The sequence below is a fragment of the Oncorhynchus nerka genome, linkage group LG16, assembly GCF_034236695.1.
Source record: "Oncorhynchus nerka isolate Pitt River linkage group LG16, Oner_Uvic_2.0, whole genome shotgun sequence".
NCBI lineage: Eukaryota > Metazoa > Chordata > Actinopteri > Salmoniformes > Salmonidae > Oncorhynchus > Oncorhynchus nerka.
In genome coordinates, this window is record NC_088411.1 from 10,807,267 (window position 1) to 10,822,306 (window position 15,040).

General features: G+C 49.7%; 1 protein-coding gene across 4 annotated transcripts in view; it reads left to right on the forward strand.

The window, feature by feature from the left end:
* Positions 1-15,027, forward strand: part of LOC115144013 (MMS19 nucleotide excision repair protein homolog) — a 15,922-nt gene extending 895 nt beyond the window's left edge. The window contains exons 2-31 of one of the 4 annotated variants that reach the window (XM_029684598.2): positions 86-134; positions 246-346; positions 460-545; positions 691-765; positions 914-983; positions 1,145-1,273; positions 1,849-1,910; positions 2,650-2,736; positions 4,143-4,217; positions 4,321-4,398; positions 4,544-4,682; positions 6,048-6,202; positions 6,511-6,580; positions 6,963-7,088; positions 7,310-7,391; positions 7,508-7,605; positions 7,739-7,900; positions 8,014-8,166; positions 8,446-8,539; positions 8,671-8,773; positions 8,952-9,023; positions 11,352-11,478; positions 11,575-11,681; positions 12,314-12,370; positions 12,637-12,823; positions 12,956-13,038; positions 13,288-13,452; positions 13,894-13,953; positions 14,083-14,191; positions 14,344-15,027. In XM_029684598.2, coding sequence (XP_029540458.1) covers positions 86-134; positions 246-346; positions 460-545; positions 691-765; positions 914-983; positions 1,145-1,273; positions 1,849-1,910; positions 2,650-2,736; positions 4,143-4,217; positions 4,321-4,398; positions 4,544-4,682; positions 6,048-6,202; positions 6,511-6,580; positions 6,963-7,088; positions 7,310-7,391; positions 7,508-7,605; positions 7,739-7,900; positions 8,014-8,166; positions 8,446-8,539; positions 8,671-8,773; positions 8,952-9,023; positions 11,352-11,478; positions 11,575-11,681; positions 12,314-12,370; positions 12,637-12,823; positions 12,956-13,038; positions 13,288-13,452; positions 13,894-13,953; positions 14,083-14,187 — 2,957 coding nt within the window. In that variant the 3' untranslated portion in view covers positions 14,188-14,191; positions 14,344-15,027. Of the gene's footprint in view, positions 1-85; positions 135-245; positions 347-459; positions 546-690; positions 766-913; positions 984-1,144; positions 1,274-1,848; positions 1,911-2,649; positions 2,737-4,142; positions 4,218-4,320; positions 4,399-4,543; positions 4,683-6,047; positions 6,203-6,510; positions 6,581-6,962; positions 7,089-7,309; positions 7,392-7,507; positions 7,606-7,738; positions 7,901-8,013; positions 8,167-8,445; positions 8,540-8,670; positions 8,774-8,951; positions 9,024-11,351; positions 11,479-11,574; positions 12,371-12,636; positions 12,824-12,955; positions 13,039-13,287; positions 13,453-13,893; positions 13,954-14,082; positions 14,192-14,343 lie in introns of those variants that run through there. The other 3 variants (XM_029684596.2, XM_029684599.2, XR_010459298.1) reach the window with 3 other exon arrangements.
* The last annotated feature ends 13 nt before the right edge of the window (positions 15,028-15,040 follow it).

Genomic DNA, 15,040 nt, shown 5'->3' on the forward strand with positions numbered 1-15,040 from the left:
CACTTGTCTTTTCCTCTTGCATGTTTCAAGTTTTAATGTCACATGCACAAGTACAGTGAAATGCCCTTCATTTTCTTTGCATTAGAACTCAAGGCTGGACAGTTTACTATACTGCAGTTGGTTGAAGCCTTGGGGTAATGTATACACAATCATCATTAGTGTCCCAGTTACTAACAATGTCATCAACTTCAATGTCATGCAGTTCTAGCCTCCACTAACAAGTTGACCATCCTGTCTCTGTGAAGTTTGCATCTGACCAGCTCCCAACCCCAGACCCGAGGCCGTGGTGTCCAGCTCCTCTCCAATGTCCTACAGGAGTGTTATGGAGACCTTACAGAGAGAGAAGGTAGTCAACACTATAGCACCTCTTTGGCATCATAACCCATCTTTGCCGTTTGCTTAGTGTGTGCTATATGTCCTGTCAATTTTATTATCTTCTCCTTTTTGTTTTGTCCTAAGTGGAAGTCCTTATAGTGTTTTATGAGAACAGATTGAAGGACCACTATGTCATCACACCACATGTCATACAGGGGCTGAAAGCGCTGGTAAGTCTCAAGCTGAGTAACCTCTGTCATGTTAAATTTCACAAGGATATTAGAGAAATGTCAATATTGTCCCGTCAAAAGTGAACTGAGCGGGAGAGGTGTTATCTTGCCTATCCCTGACGGACATCTTGAAATATCCTCTCAGACCAAATGCTCAGTGTTGCCGCCTGGGTCTGCAGTGTCCATTCTGAAATCACTATTCCAGGACATCCATGTGCAGGTAAATACACCCAACCTGCCCCATCAAGTGTAAATGCTCTTAAGTAATGAGCATACAGTAGTTATTAAAGGGTTAATACGCCCATGTGTTTCTTATACTGCAACACCCTGACTCTGTTTATCTGGTTTCTTTGTCTGTGTCACTACAGTCCCTGATGCTGGCGGAGCGGTCATGTGTTTACAACATCCTCATCCAGCTTATGGAATCCAGAGAGTCAGGTAAGAGCCCAGGTAGTGTGGTAGCTATAATGGAGAAATCCGCAGGGTCACGGAGATCCTTGTCGAGAGTCCTACAGCGTTGAAATAATTTGCGTGATCTATTCTGCGTGCTACGTATTGGAAGGTTGTTACATTGATTGACTACTTTTCCCATCCCACAGAGCTGAAGGGCCTGGGTGCAGACTTTGTCTTCGGGTTTGTCCAGTCAGTGGATGGGGAGAGAGACCCACGCAACCTTCTGCTGGCCTTCCATATCGCTAGGAAGATTGTCCATGAAGGCTATGATCTTGGTGAGAACAGTCGCGCGCGCGCTCTCACGTTGTTGTGCAGCTGTTGTTGGTCCAAAACTTTCGAAATGTGTTTTATGTACTTTTTTTTTTTTGTTGTACATGTTGTCGTCTTGTTCTTCGTTGTTGCTGAGGTTTACTGGGCTTTGAGTGAACTCGTAACACGTCCAACCGGAGACGTACCATCTCGGCAGCGCTGCGAATGACTTCATAAGATGATTGCACATTTGTTTCTATTGCATGACGACATATTTTGGTGCGACCAAATCACGGGCTGGTCCCACCAACCAAAAATGTTAGTGGCGCCAGTGCCACCAGGAGGGACAGTTAGTCTGTAGCCCTACACACACACACACACACACACACACACACACACACACACTTCTAGTCTAGAAGAGAGGTTTAAGCACCCTTTTATGTAGACCAGTAGTAGACAGACTTAATACATGTGTTATTATCATTTGCTTTACCTTTTTATTGAACTTTTATCATGACCTTTAAGTATATTTTATCTTAACATGTATTATTCAATGATTTCTCAATTCTGAGAGTATGATCCCATCTGTATTTTATTTCAGGTAAATTCACAGAGGAGCTGTTTGAAGTGACATCCTGCTATTTCCCTATAGACTTCAGCCCTGTAAGTGTTAGTTTACCTATAGACTTCAGCCCTTGTAAGTGTTAGTTTACCTATAGACTTCAGCCCTTGTAAGTGTTAGTTTACCTATAGACTTCAGCCCTGTAAGTGTTAGTTTACCTATAGACTTCAGCCCTGTAAGTGTTAGTTTACCTATAGACTTCAGCCCTGTAAGTGTTAGTTTACCTATAGACTTCAGCCCTGTAAGTGTTAGTTTACCTATAGACTTCAGCCCTGTAAGTGTTAGTTTACCTATAGACTTCAGCCCTGTAAGTGTTAGTTTACCTATAGACTTCAGCCCTTGTAAGCGTTTGTTTGCGAAGCTGCTGTGGACTTACACCAGTCAGGAGACAACGCTGATGTGAGACTCTGACCTGTGTGCTTTGATATCTGAGCCATGTGACACTGACTAGCATCTGGCAGAGGATTGTAGGAAATGGTTAACCCCCGGAGTTAAAATACTGACAGAAAAGCTTGTGTACCGTTTTATGTGATTCACGTTGATGAACAATTGAGACCATTTAGAATTTACTAGAACCGTTTTCGATGAACATTCATTTGATGAGCATTTACAGCTGTAGGGAGGGCCGTTTGATGACCTGGACGTTTGTTCATTGAATGAAAACAGTTTTAATTGTTCTCAAGTGTTTTGAAATGGTTGACCCATAGAATGAGAATCATTCCATTTCAATGGGTTGACCGCCATCTAACTCTGTGTGTGTGTGTGTGTGACCCCACCTAGCCCGCGAACGACCCCCATGGCATCACCCAGGAGGAGCTGGTCCTGGCCCTGAGGGTCGTGCTCACCGGAACACCACGCTTTGCAGAGGTGGGGGGGGGGACATACTGTACTGCACACTACACATACAGTAGGGGGTAAACGAGAACAATACACAATGCGTCGTCTTCTCCCACATCCACCATGTCTGGCAAACGAGACGACACAATGCATAGCCTTTTAGGGCGTCAGAGGTGGTCTTTGTGTGTGGTTGCATGTTTGTGAGCGGCAACGTGGACACGGGAAATGGTTAGGGTCTGTGGGTGCGTCTGTAATCACATTTTCTTGTTCGCCTGCACAGTTTACAGCAGGTATAGAAGGTGTAGCCCCCTCAATCAATACAGTACATGAATCAATAATAGCAGTAAAAGGTTCAGGTAAATAAAATCGACAAGTAGTAGAAGAGCTAGTATTTACACCATTTATGATGAGTAGTGACTTGGCCATGCAGTAGAATAAGCTATATAAAAGAACAGCAGCATTCACTGTGTGTGTGTGTTTATGGTTGTTTGTGTGTGTGTGTATTTGTGTATATGTTTGTGTATGAGGGTTGGATGGGTGTGTAATCAGAGCAAATTGAAACTATTTGCACCTTAGAGACTAAGGTTCTGGTCTGCTCAGGGAGATAGCTAGGGTTAGCTGTTCAGCAGTCTGACGAGCTGGCGGTAGAAGCTGTCTTTGAGCCTGTTGGTCCGAGACCCGATGCTCCGATACCACATGCCAAATGGTAACGGAGTGAACAGTCCGTGGCTCGGGTGACTGGAGTACTTGACGACCTTTCGTGACCTTCCTCAGACACGTCCTGACCGGTGATGCAGCCGGGTTAAGATGCTCTCCATTGTGCAGCTGTAGAACTTGGAAGAGGCACTGTGATTGGACAGTGTCAGGTCCTCTGTGATGTGCACGCCAGAGGAACTTGAAGCTTTTGCTCCTCCGCTGCATCCCCGTCGATGACAATAGGGGTCGTGCCCTCCCCCCGTTTCCTGTATTCCACAATCAGCTTCTTGGATTTACTGACGTTGAGGGAGACATTATTTTGCCGGCACCACTCTGCCAGGGCTCTAACCTTCTCCCTGGAAGCTGTCTCATCGTCGATCCGGCCCACCGCCGTTGTGTCGTCGGGAAAACTTAATGATTGTGTTGGTGTCGTTTGTGGCCACTCAGTCGTGGGTGTACAGGAAGGAGCTGAGCACGCACTCCTGGGGGAAACCCTCGTGTTGTGGGTCTGCGTGGCAGAGGTGTTGTTGCCTGCTTGGCAGACCCACCAAGGTTCTGCCAATCAGGAAGTCCAGGATCCAATTGCAGAGGGAGGTGTTCATCAATCAAATCACATGTATTTAATGAAGCCTTTTTACCTCCGCAGATGTCACAAAGCGCTTGTAGAGAAACCCCTACCTAGGGACCTTGAGCTGAGTGTCAATGCAGGTTCTGATTTGTGGATTGTCTCACTTCAACAGTTCCTGCTGCCACTGATCATTGAGAAGCTGGACTCCGATGTTCAGAGTGCCAAGCTGGACTCCCTGCAGACCCTGGTAAGACCTCGTCGGTTACCTCACCTCAGATCATCTTCACGTTTTACATGTGCGGCAAACGGCATTCATGTCTTAATGGCCCGCGTTTTCTCCCATGTTGCAGACTGCCTGTGCTTCTGTGTATGAACATAAAGACCTAGCCCAATTCCTACCAGGCCTTTGGGCCTCGCTGCGCAGAGAGGTACGTTTCAACGCAGCTTGGGGGCCGGCGACATATCAGTACGGTTTGTAAAAGAGTCCTATACGGTGAGCTGTGGTAAGGCTACGTGAGGAATCCTTGACAGCAGATCATCTGAATGGAGAGTTTTGTTGACCTCCCTGTGCAGGTGTTTCAGACAGCTAGTGAGCGGGTGGAGGCCGCTGGCCTGGCCGCCGTCGGTACCCTGACAGCCTGTCTCTCCCGCTCCGTACTCAACTCGGACTCTGAAGACTCCCTCAATGTCTTCCTGGAGCTGGTCCTCAAAGGTACCACCACCTCTGGGCATAAGCTGTGTTTGTTTATTGTCGTTGTGTCGCGGTGTGTGGGGACAGTCTATTCAGGAAATGTGTGAGAAGAGTCTGACTTGGCAATCACATTCTCCTCAGGGCTTACCACATTAGTAGAAGCGTTAAATCAGAGAGTGAGAGACTGCGTGGGGTGGGGGGGAGGGGGCTTCATTGTAAAGGGTTTAAACACTGTTTCCCATGCTCGTTCAATGAACCATAAACAATTAATGAACATGCACCTATGGAACGGTCGTTAAGACACTAACAGATTGCAGGCAATTAAGGTCACAGTTATGAAAACTTAGGACACTAAAGAGGCCTTTCTACTGACTCTGAACTCTGACTCACAATCCCTCCATCAGTGCTCAGACTGTCCGCAATAGGCTGAGAGAGACAGGACTGAGGGCTTGTAGGCCTGTTGTAAGGCAGGTCCTCACCAGACATCACCGGCAACAACGTCGCCTATGGGCACAAACCCACCGTTGCTGGACCAGACAGGACTTGCAAAAAGTGCTCTTCACTGACGAATTGCAGTTTTGTCTCACCAGGGGTGATGGTCGGATTTGCATTTATCGTCGAAGGAATGAGCGTTACACTGATGCCTGTACTCTGGAGCGGGATCGATTTGGAGGTAGATGGTCCGTCATGGTCTGGGGCGGTGTGTCACAGCATCATCGGACTGCCTGCAATGACGACAAGCTCGATCTCAACGCTGTGAGTTACAGGGAAGACATCCTCCTCCCTCATGTGGTACCCTTCCTGCAGGCTCATCCTGACATGACTCCCCCAGCATGACAATGCCACCAGCCATACTGCTCATTCTGTGTGTGATTTCCTGCAAGACAGGAATGTCAGTGTTCTGCCTATCCAGCGAAGAGCCCGGATCTCAATCTCATTGAGCACGTCTGGGACCTGTTGGATCGGAGGGTGAGGGCTAGGGCCATTCCCCCCCAGAAATGTCTGGGAACTTGCAGGTGCCTTGGTGGAAGAGTGGGGTAACATTTCACAGCAAGAACTGGCAAATCTGGTGCAGTCCATGAGGAGGAGATGCACTGCAGTACTTAATTCAGCTGGTGGCCACATCAGATACCGACTGTTACTTTTGATTTTGACCCCCCCCTTTTGTTCAGGGACACATCATTCAATTTCTGTAAATCACATGTCTGTGGAACTTGTTCAGTTTATGTCTCAGTTGCTGAATCTTATGTACATACAAATATTATGTTAGGTTTTCTGAAAATAAACGCAGTTGACAGTGAGAGGACGTTTCTTTTTTGCTGAGTTTATATAGATCTCACACACACCCCATCGCCAATGTGCCAACCAGACCCAATGTTTTTCTAGACTGTCAGCACCACCTGTGTGAGCCGGACCTGAAGCTGGTGTGGCCCAGTGCGAAGCTGCTGCAGGCCACCTCTACCGCCTCCTACAGGGCGAGCCACAGAGTTGCCGCCGCCGTCCTGCCGTCCCTCATAGAGCAGTACAACAGCCGCACACAGGTGAGTCACACCATCCAGCTAGGACGTTCCATTATCGTCAATGTTGGTGTTCGTCTCACATTCTTGACTGTTGGTCACGATTTGATTAGTTTGCCCATGGCAGCTTCATTACTGTATGAATTGGTGGCTTCCTGCATAGTCACAAACACAGTGTTATTGCGTTGTAAGTTATGGTCTTTTGTTTACCCGATATTGCCACCTGACGTGTAGACGCCCTGTTATAAGTATCTTGGTTCTATCTTGCTTCCTATAGGTGCATGATGTTATCAGTGAGATCTTTCATATCTGTCTGTCTGCCCCCTGTGTAGTGTGCTCAGCGGCGCACCCTACTGGAGGTGTTACAGGGCTTTGTGCACCCGGTGACGTCATCAGAAGAGGGTAAGTGTAACGTCCTTTACTGTCTCTTTGTGCCACGTCTCGTTCCTCCTGTCCTCTGCCATTGTATGCCTTGGCTGCTGAACGTGTGAATTTACAGTGCTGCATTTCAGGGCCCCATTTGAAAGAGTATTTGAAGCCGGAACGCCGTTCGAGTTTGCCCAAGCGTTATGACACTTTTAATGACAAATCGAGCTTTAGGAATGATGGTCATGTCCAGTCGTTTGTACTGTGCAATAACTCCCAGTCCCTCCTGAAATAGTTCATCTCTCCTCTTTCCTTCCTGCTTTGTGTGGCACTGTGAATTGTTCCATGAACCTTTTCTCCAATTTGTCTCACTTGCACTCTCACAACACCCCCCCTCTCTCTTCCTCTTCCCCCCTAGATGAGAGTGTGCTGTTGGACTTCAGGCAGTCTCTGTGCAGTATAGTGTTCTCTGCTCTGTCTGAGAGCAATGCTGACCTCCAGATCACATCTATGCGTGTGCTCACTGCACTGGGCCAACAGACAGGTGACTCTCCTAACCCCTCGTCCAATGAACGTGGACCTGAACCCGCTCCCAACACATTCGAGACCTTTTGAGCTCACCCTGCTGCTACACCGGTCAAAATGTTCAGCTTGTGCCTGTTACTGTGGGATAGAGAATACATTTGATTGGCCTTTTCGCTTCATGCTAAAGCTCCCTTCACTACGCTGAGACGTATAGGTTGACATCTTCCACCTCTCTCCTAGGCCTGCTGTTAGAGTCAGATGTGGAACTTGCCGTTGACCACCTCACCAGGCTCATCCTGGAGGAGGGAGATCCTAAAGTCAGGTTAGTTCCTGGTTTCAGTTGCTCCGGGAGGGCAATCCTAAGTCTATGATACCTAATCAATCAAATAACACAATGGCTTGGTCCTCCTCCTCTCTCGTCTCTCCCCGTCTGTCCAGCCTGGCTGTGGTTGAGTGTGCAGGGTCTCTGGCTCGCCTGCACCCTGCAGCCTTCATCTCTAAGATGGTTCCACGGCTGAAGGAGGAGATCTTCTCAGGTGGGTTAAGGTCAAAGGTTCGAAACGAAACGATGCCAACGAAGGTCTTCCCCCGTCATTACCGTGCCTTCAGTTGCAACGTTCTAACCAGAGGACGTTTACCTTACTGAGCCCTTCCCTCTCCTGTTCCCAGAGCACATGGCACAAGGTGACAGCGCCACGCCGTCCCAGGAACATTCCCAGCAGGCAGTGCGTCAGCGCTGTGTGGCGGCGCTGGCTGCGGTGTCGTCCCGGCCCAGTTTGGTTCAGGAGAGCACACCTGTCCTGCTACAGGTCCTCACCTCTGCACACACTGGTATGTGTCACCGCCACAGGCTCTTCTGTCATTGTTTAGGTAGACCCTTCTAAATATCTATGTTCTAATCTAATATCTAGATTCTGATAACGATGTAATCTCCCTCCCAACAGGCACTGGCGCGTTCTCATTGGAAGAGGTGATCTCTGTCTGCCACAGTCTGCAGAAGATAGCAGAGCAGGCCCAGGACACTGAAGAGACCGGTGGCGTCTTCCATGACGTCATTCCTCGCCTGCTCGGGCTGGCATTGCAGGCAGCTTTGCAGGGTGAGAATATCCCGACCAACAGCCTGTGCAACACATTGTAATGTGAACCAGGAGGTACAACCTTTCTTATTGAACCAGGAAGTCCATTGAGATAAGAAATATATTTTTCAGAGGAAGGGTTGTACTGAGAATGTGTTGGTTGTTTTTAGCGAATATATGAATGCAAACCTATGCAAGCGAAATGCAAATGACAAATGGCCTCCACGTCATGATGTTGGACAGATTTTTTTTTTTTTGCCTGACCTGGTGTTTCTGCTTCTGATCTGTGTGTATGTTAAGGTTCCTCAGGCCATTGTAGCCCGATACTCGAGGAGACTGTCCTATCAGCCATGGTACCCATCATCAGCACCACCTGTGCCCGACTACAGTCCCGGTGAGTTGACATCACTGAGACAGCCAGCCACCCAGAAAAGACACACACACACACACACATCATTGATAATGGCACATTTGATGTTATATGTAAATATTTTGGCTTGGCGCTAACCACTGCTCCGTCACCAGACTGGCTGGCCAAACAGCCTCGCGGGCCGTGTCCCTCTTCCTTGACGGTGATGTTTCCTTCCTGCCAGAGAACGCCTTCCCCGCCCAGATCCAGCTCCTCAAGGTCAGGTTTCAATGCTAAAGACAACCAGCCATCTCCTATTGAAAATGTTTTCTTCACTGTTATACCTACAGAGGACACCCCAGGGACAGGATGCATCCTGGGAATGAATAAAGCATTGTATGGCCGAGTGGTAAACGTTTGAGTGACATTGGCCTTTGACTTTGTCCTCCGGATGCAGGCAGGTGACTCCCGGAGCCAGTCCCAGATGGTGTGCCTGCTCGTGGGTTGTGTGTGCTGGCTGCCACGGACCGTAAGACACCCCCCCCCAATATGCCTCTGCACCTCATGACAAGCCTTCAAAATGACATCTTTTTAACATTACATTTACATTACATTTAAGTCATTTAGCAGACGCTCTTATCCAGAGCGACTTACAAATTGGTGCTTTCACCTTATGACATCCAGTGGAACAGCCACTTTACAATAGTGCATCTAGGTCTTTTAAGGGGGGGGGGGTGAGAAGGATTACTTTATCCTATCCTAGGTATTCCTTAAAGAGGTGGGGTTTCAGGTGTCTCCGGAAGGTGGTGATTGACTCCGCTGTCCTGGCGTCGTGAGGGAGTTTGTTCCACCATTGGGGGGCCAGAGCAGCGAACAGTTTTGACTGGGCTGAGCGGGAACTGTACTTCCTCAGTGGTAGGGAGGCGAGCAGGCCAGAGGTGGATGAACGCAGTGCCCTTGTTTGGGTGTAGGGCCTGATCAGAGCCTGGAGGTACTGAGGTGCCGTTCCCCTCACAGCTCCGTAGGCAAGCACCATGGTCTTGTAGCGGATGCGAGCTTCAACTGGAAGCCAGTGGAGAGAGCGGAGGAGGGGGTGACGTGAGAGAACTTGGGAAGGTTGAACACCAGACGGGCTGCGGCATTCTGGATGAGTTGTAGGGGTTTAATGGCACAGGCAGGGAGCCCAGCCAACAGCGAGTTGCAGTAATCCAGACGGGAGATGACAAGTGCCTGGATTAGGACCTGCGCCGCTTCCTGTGTGAGGCAGGGTCGTACTCTGCGGATGTTGTAGAGCATGAACCTACAGGAACGGGCCACCGCCTTGATGTTAGTTGAGAACGACAGGGTGTTGTCCAGGATCACGCCAAGGTTCTTAGCGCTCTGGGAGGAGGACACAATGGAGTTGTCAACCGTGATGGCGAGATCATGGAGCGGGCAGTCCTTCCCGGGAGGAAGAGCAGCTCCGTCTTGCCGAGGTTCAGCTTGAGGTGGTGATCCGTCATCCACACTGATATGTCTGCCAGACATGCAGAGATGCGATTCGCCACCTGGTCATCAGAGGGGGAAAGGAGAAGATTAATTGTGTGTCGTCTGCATAGCAATGATAGGAGAGACCATGTGAGGTTATGACAGAGCCAAGTGACTTGGTGTATAGCGAGAATAGGAGAGGGCCTAGAACAGAGCCCTGGGGGACACCAGTGGTGAGAGCGCGTGGTGAGGAGACAGATTCTCGCCACGCCACCTGGTAGGAGCGACCTGTCAGGTAGGACGCAATCCAAGCATGGGCCGCGCCGGAGATGCCCAACTCGGAGAGGGTGGAGAGGAGGATCTGATGGTTCACAGTATCGAAGGCAGCCGATAGGTCTAGAAGGATGAGAGCAGAGGAGAGAGAGTTAGCTTTAGCAGTGCGGAGTGCCTCCGTGATACAGAGAAGAGCAGTCTCAGTTGAATGACTAGTCTTGAAACCTGACTGATTTGGATCAAGAAGGTCATTCTGAGAGAGATAGCGGGAGAGCTGGCCAAGGACGGCACGTTCAAGAGTTTTGGAGAGAAAAGAAAGAAGGGATACTGGTCTGTAGTTGTTGACATCGGAGGGATCGAGTGTAGGTTTTTTCAGAAGGGGTGCAACTCTCGCTCTCTTGAAGACGGGAGGGACGTAGCCAGCGGTCAGGGATGAGTTGATGAGCGAGGTGAGGTAAGGGAGAAGGTCACCGGAGATGGTCTGGAGAAGAGAGGAGGGGATAGGGTCAAGCGGGCAGGTTGTTGGGCGGCCGGCCGTCACAAGACGCGAGATGTCATCTGGAGAGAGAGGGGAGAAAGAGGTCAGAGCACAGGGTAGGGCAGTGTGAGCAGAACCAGCGGTGTCGTTTGACTTAGCAAACGAGGATCGGATGTCGTCGACCTTCTTTTCAAAATGGTTGACGAAGTCATCTGCAGAGAGGGAGGAGGGGGGGGAGGATTCAAGAGGGAGGAGAAGGTGGCAAAGAGCTTCCTAGGGTTAGAGGCAGATGCTTGGAATTTAGAGTGGTAACCCCCTGTATACATATATATATATTCATCATCTACATATTCATATTACGCTTCTACGTCTGTGTACAGGAAAGTATTAGTTGTAAGACGTAAGAGAAAATATATCAGCTTATTGTTAAATTATTATGATGTTCTTTCCAATACAAAAAGTGTAGTAACTATTGTTTCCAAATTGTACTGTTAAACGTTCATACTAAGGATACCTGTTTTGTTGCGTGACTTTGCGCGTTGCCTACTTGTTAAGGTCTCTCTGACCGGTCATGCACATTTTTTAAATGGCTTGATTTCACCTGTGATCGTAGACTGACTGACCGTCTGCCCCGGACAGGTGGAGGTGCCCCAGATGGACAGGCTACTGTTGGAGCTGCTGGAGCTGAGCTGTACCTGTGACCATCCGCTCTCCTACACGTCAGCTGCCAAGTGCTACGCTGGGCTGGTCAACAAGAGTCCCGCAGGCGAGTCCTCCTGCCGTGTCCTTTGACCGAATGGGAATTGGTCAAGTGAATGTTGGTGGGATGGTATATTAATCGTGTGTGTGTGTTTCTCTACAGGCGAAGCCCTGGACTCTCTGATAGACAGGACGTTAAAGAGGATCTCCACTGAGCTGGACTCTGCGTCCTCCCCAGTCAGAACGCAGGCGTTCACTCTGCTGCTCTGGGTTAGACCCCAGTTTACATTACTACTAATACGACAGCATTCTATTAAGAACACTGACGGCCTACCTTCGCCTAACCCGGGCGGCGCTGGGCCAGTTGTGCGCCGCCCTACCTTCCCCTAACCCGGGTGGCGCTGGGCCAGTTGTGCGCCGCCCTACCTTCCCCTAACCCGGGTGGCGCTGGGCCAGTTGTGCGCCGCCCTACCTTCCCCTAACCCGGGTGGCGCTGGGCCAGTTGTGCGCCGCCCTACCTTCCCCTAACCCGGGTGGCGCTGGGCCAGTTGTGCGCCGCCCTACCTTCCCCTAACCCGGGTGGCGCTGGGCCAGTTGTGCGCCGCCCTACCTTCCCCTAACCCGGGCGACGCTGGGCCAGTTGTGCGCCGCCCTACCTTCCCCTAACCCGGGCGGCGCTGGGCCAGTTGTGCGCCGCCCTACGGCAGTTTGTATCCATTACGTTCCCCATTCCCCTTAGCCCATACTGAACTGTCCCCAGTACAACCCCTGCGTCTCTAGACTAGGGATCACTGATACTACTACGGCCTTCTCTCCATCAGGGCGAATGGTGACTTGCCTGTGGTACATTGTTGTTCCATCCATTCATTCATACAGTTGTGAATGTCTTTTCTTGTCTCTAGGTGTCCAAGGCTCTCCTCCTTCGCTACCACCCTCTGTCCACAGCCCTGACCGACAAGGTAAAAGGACAGGAGTCCTCTTTGTCTTCCCACACAAACAGTCTGTTAACTGTTCTGTGTCTCGTCTCCCCCAGAGGAAAACCTAGCCTAATGTAACAATGACATCTAGTCGTAATTGTATCAAACCACATGAACAGTAGACAAAGTTTTTTTTAAATTCCTTTTTGTATTGAGTTCACCTCAGTTTAGCAGTGGAAGTTAAGGGATGAGGCAAGGCTAGAGAAATGGCCCTACCTCAGTAACCTCACACTGTGTGTCTGTCTAAGCTCTTCTCCCTGCTCAGTGACCCAGAGCTGGGTTGGTTAGCGGCCGATGGATTCTCTCTCCTGATGAGCGACTCGCCGGACGTCCTGAACCGCGGTAGCCACGCCGACGTGCGCATCATGTACCGCCAGCGCTTCTTCACGGAGAACTCTGCCAAACTGGTCGAGGGCTTCAACGCCGCAGTCCAAGGTACTGTGAGGAGACGTTCACGATGCACGACAGACGCAGGACATGTGTTGTGATGAAAATGGTTAAGCAGTTTTTGAGAGTCCTGTTCATTTGACAGATTCTTCACTTCCCCTTCCTTCTCTCCCTCTGCAGAGAAGAAGTCTGGCTACCTGAAGGCACTGTCTCACATAGTGAACAATCTGCCCAGACAGGTCCAGCTTACAGAGCTACCAGCGGTACGTAGACAGGACAGGGACCAGTGCCAGACGGGCGAACAAAAACAGGAACGCCTTAGAAATGTGTATTTCCTCCATGAATATTGTGTTTTATTTCTTGAAATGTAAAACGCATTTGAGAGTTTCATCCCATGTGAAATGTGTATTTTGTACATCTGTGAGGAACATTCTCTCACTCTGGCACTGTTTATCTTATGGGTATCACGTGGCATTGTCCTCCTTTTTCTATTCTCCTCTGTGCTTGGTCAGCTCCTGCCCCTTCTGCTGGAGGCCCTGTCGTGTCCGGACCAGGGGGTGCAGGTGTCTACCCTGTCCTGCTTGCAACCGGTCCTCCTGGACCCCCCTTCAGCCCTCATCGCCCAGCTGGAGGTGCTGGTGGGCCGCACTCTGGCGCTCACCACCAGCCCTACCATGGTATGTATCATGTTATAACAGCCACCACACAAGGAAGCGAAATAGCTAAGGGAGTGTCGGGCAGAGGATGTGTTCTCTCTGTGACAGAGTTTGGGCCTCTTGCCACACAGACCTCGTATCTTATTATTCGTAATATGCCGATGACTCAGCTTCCGTTGATAGTAACAACGGACTCGGCGGTAGACCTCTCAGCAGTGTCCCCTCGAGCGTTCAATACATCTGTGCCTGTAAATTAAATGCTGCTCGACTACCAGCGCAGTCTTCAACTTGAAATGCAATTAATGTCATGAGCCCCAGAGTGCAACTCAGCGTTTTTGATAGCTGGACGGTTCAGTATTTTAGCTAAGTAACCTTGAGTGCCATAGTCCCCATACAGTTACAATTCATGAAGGTTCTTTTTTTAAGTCTGTGTCTGAGGTCTGTCTCACCTCGTCCTCACAGAAAGTGCGGATAGCCTCACTGCGCTGTATCCATGCCCTCTCCCGCTTTCCAGAACACAAGGTAAGACTCTGGCCTGCACTGCACATAACCGCTGACTGATGGGCCTTTTTTAATAAGTGATCGCTATTGGCCATGTCAACTGATTCATTATGAACTCTGGCCATTAACAACAAACCCTTCCCCCGGCAGATCATGCCCTTCCGTGCGAGGGTGCTGCGCGCCCTGGCTGCCCCCCTGGACGACCACAAGAGGGTGGTGAGGAGCGAGGCGGCGGTGGCCCGGAATGAATGGTGAGTCAGTGAGTTCTTCTTCTCATAACTACAAGGGATAGGGTCAGTTGTGGCAATCTGTTGATGATTCCTGTTCATCTTCAAACAAAGGCAGAATGCCAATATGACAGGAAAGCCTAACCTAATGAGAAAACTACAATGCGTCTCTCCTCATGTGAAGGTTCCTTCTGGGGAGTCCAGGAGGCAGGTGAATTTGGCCCCAATCCCTGACTAGGTGTGGGAGGGGACAGATGGGACGGCTTGCTCCTGAGGAAGAGGGCTTGGGGCTCTAGCGCTGCCCATGGAGTTTGGGACATCGCACCACCACCCTCAGCACTTCATCTTGTACATGAGATTAAACACGGACGGCAGGTAGCTTAGTGGTTAAGAGCGTTGGGCCGGTAACCGACAGGTCGCTGGTTCGAATCGACTAGGTGAAAAAAAAATGCCCTTGGGCAAGGCACATAACCCTAATTGCTCCTGTACGTCGCTCTGGATAAGAGCGTTTGCTAAATGACACACACTTTTGTTGTTGTACTGCTTCTACCATCAAACGTGAGAGGAGTTAGACTGGCCACTGCATGGTGGCATGGACCTACGGGTGACAGCCTACTGCCACTTCTTGGAAGGACTGAGCTGCACTGAAACAAGCTTGGCACAGAGAGAAGAAAACAATTTATATTGGGGAGAGGGGTGTTAATGAATGTGTGAAAAAGGACCGAATCCCCATGTATTATTCAATGATTGATGTGGTTGGCTAAACATTTCACTAGGCCAACTTTGAACCTCAAAATTATGCTGACGATGTGGACAATATTTAAAATGTCTAACTTAAGCTGTCAATAAAACTTTTTTTGTAAATGTACGAGTGCTTTAAA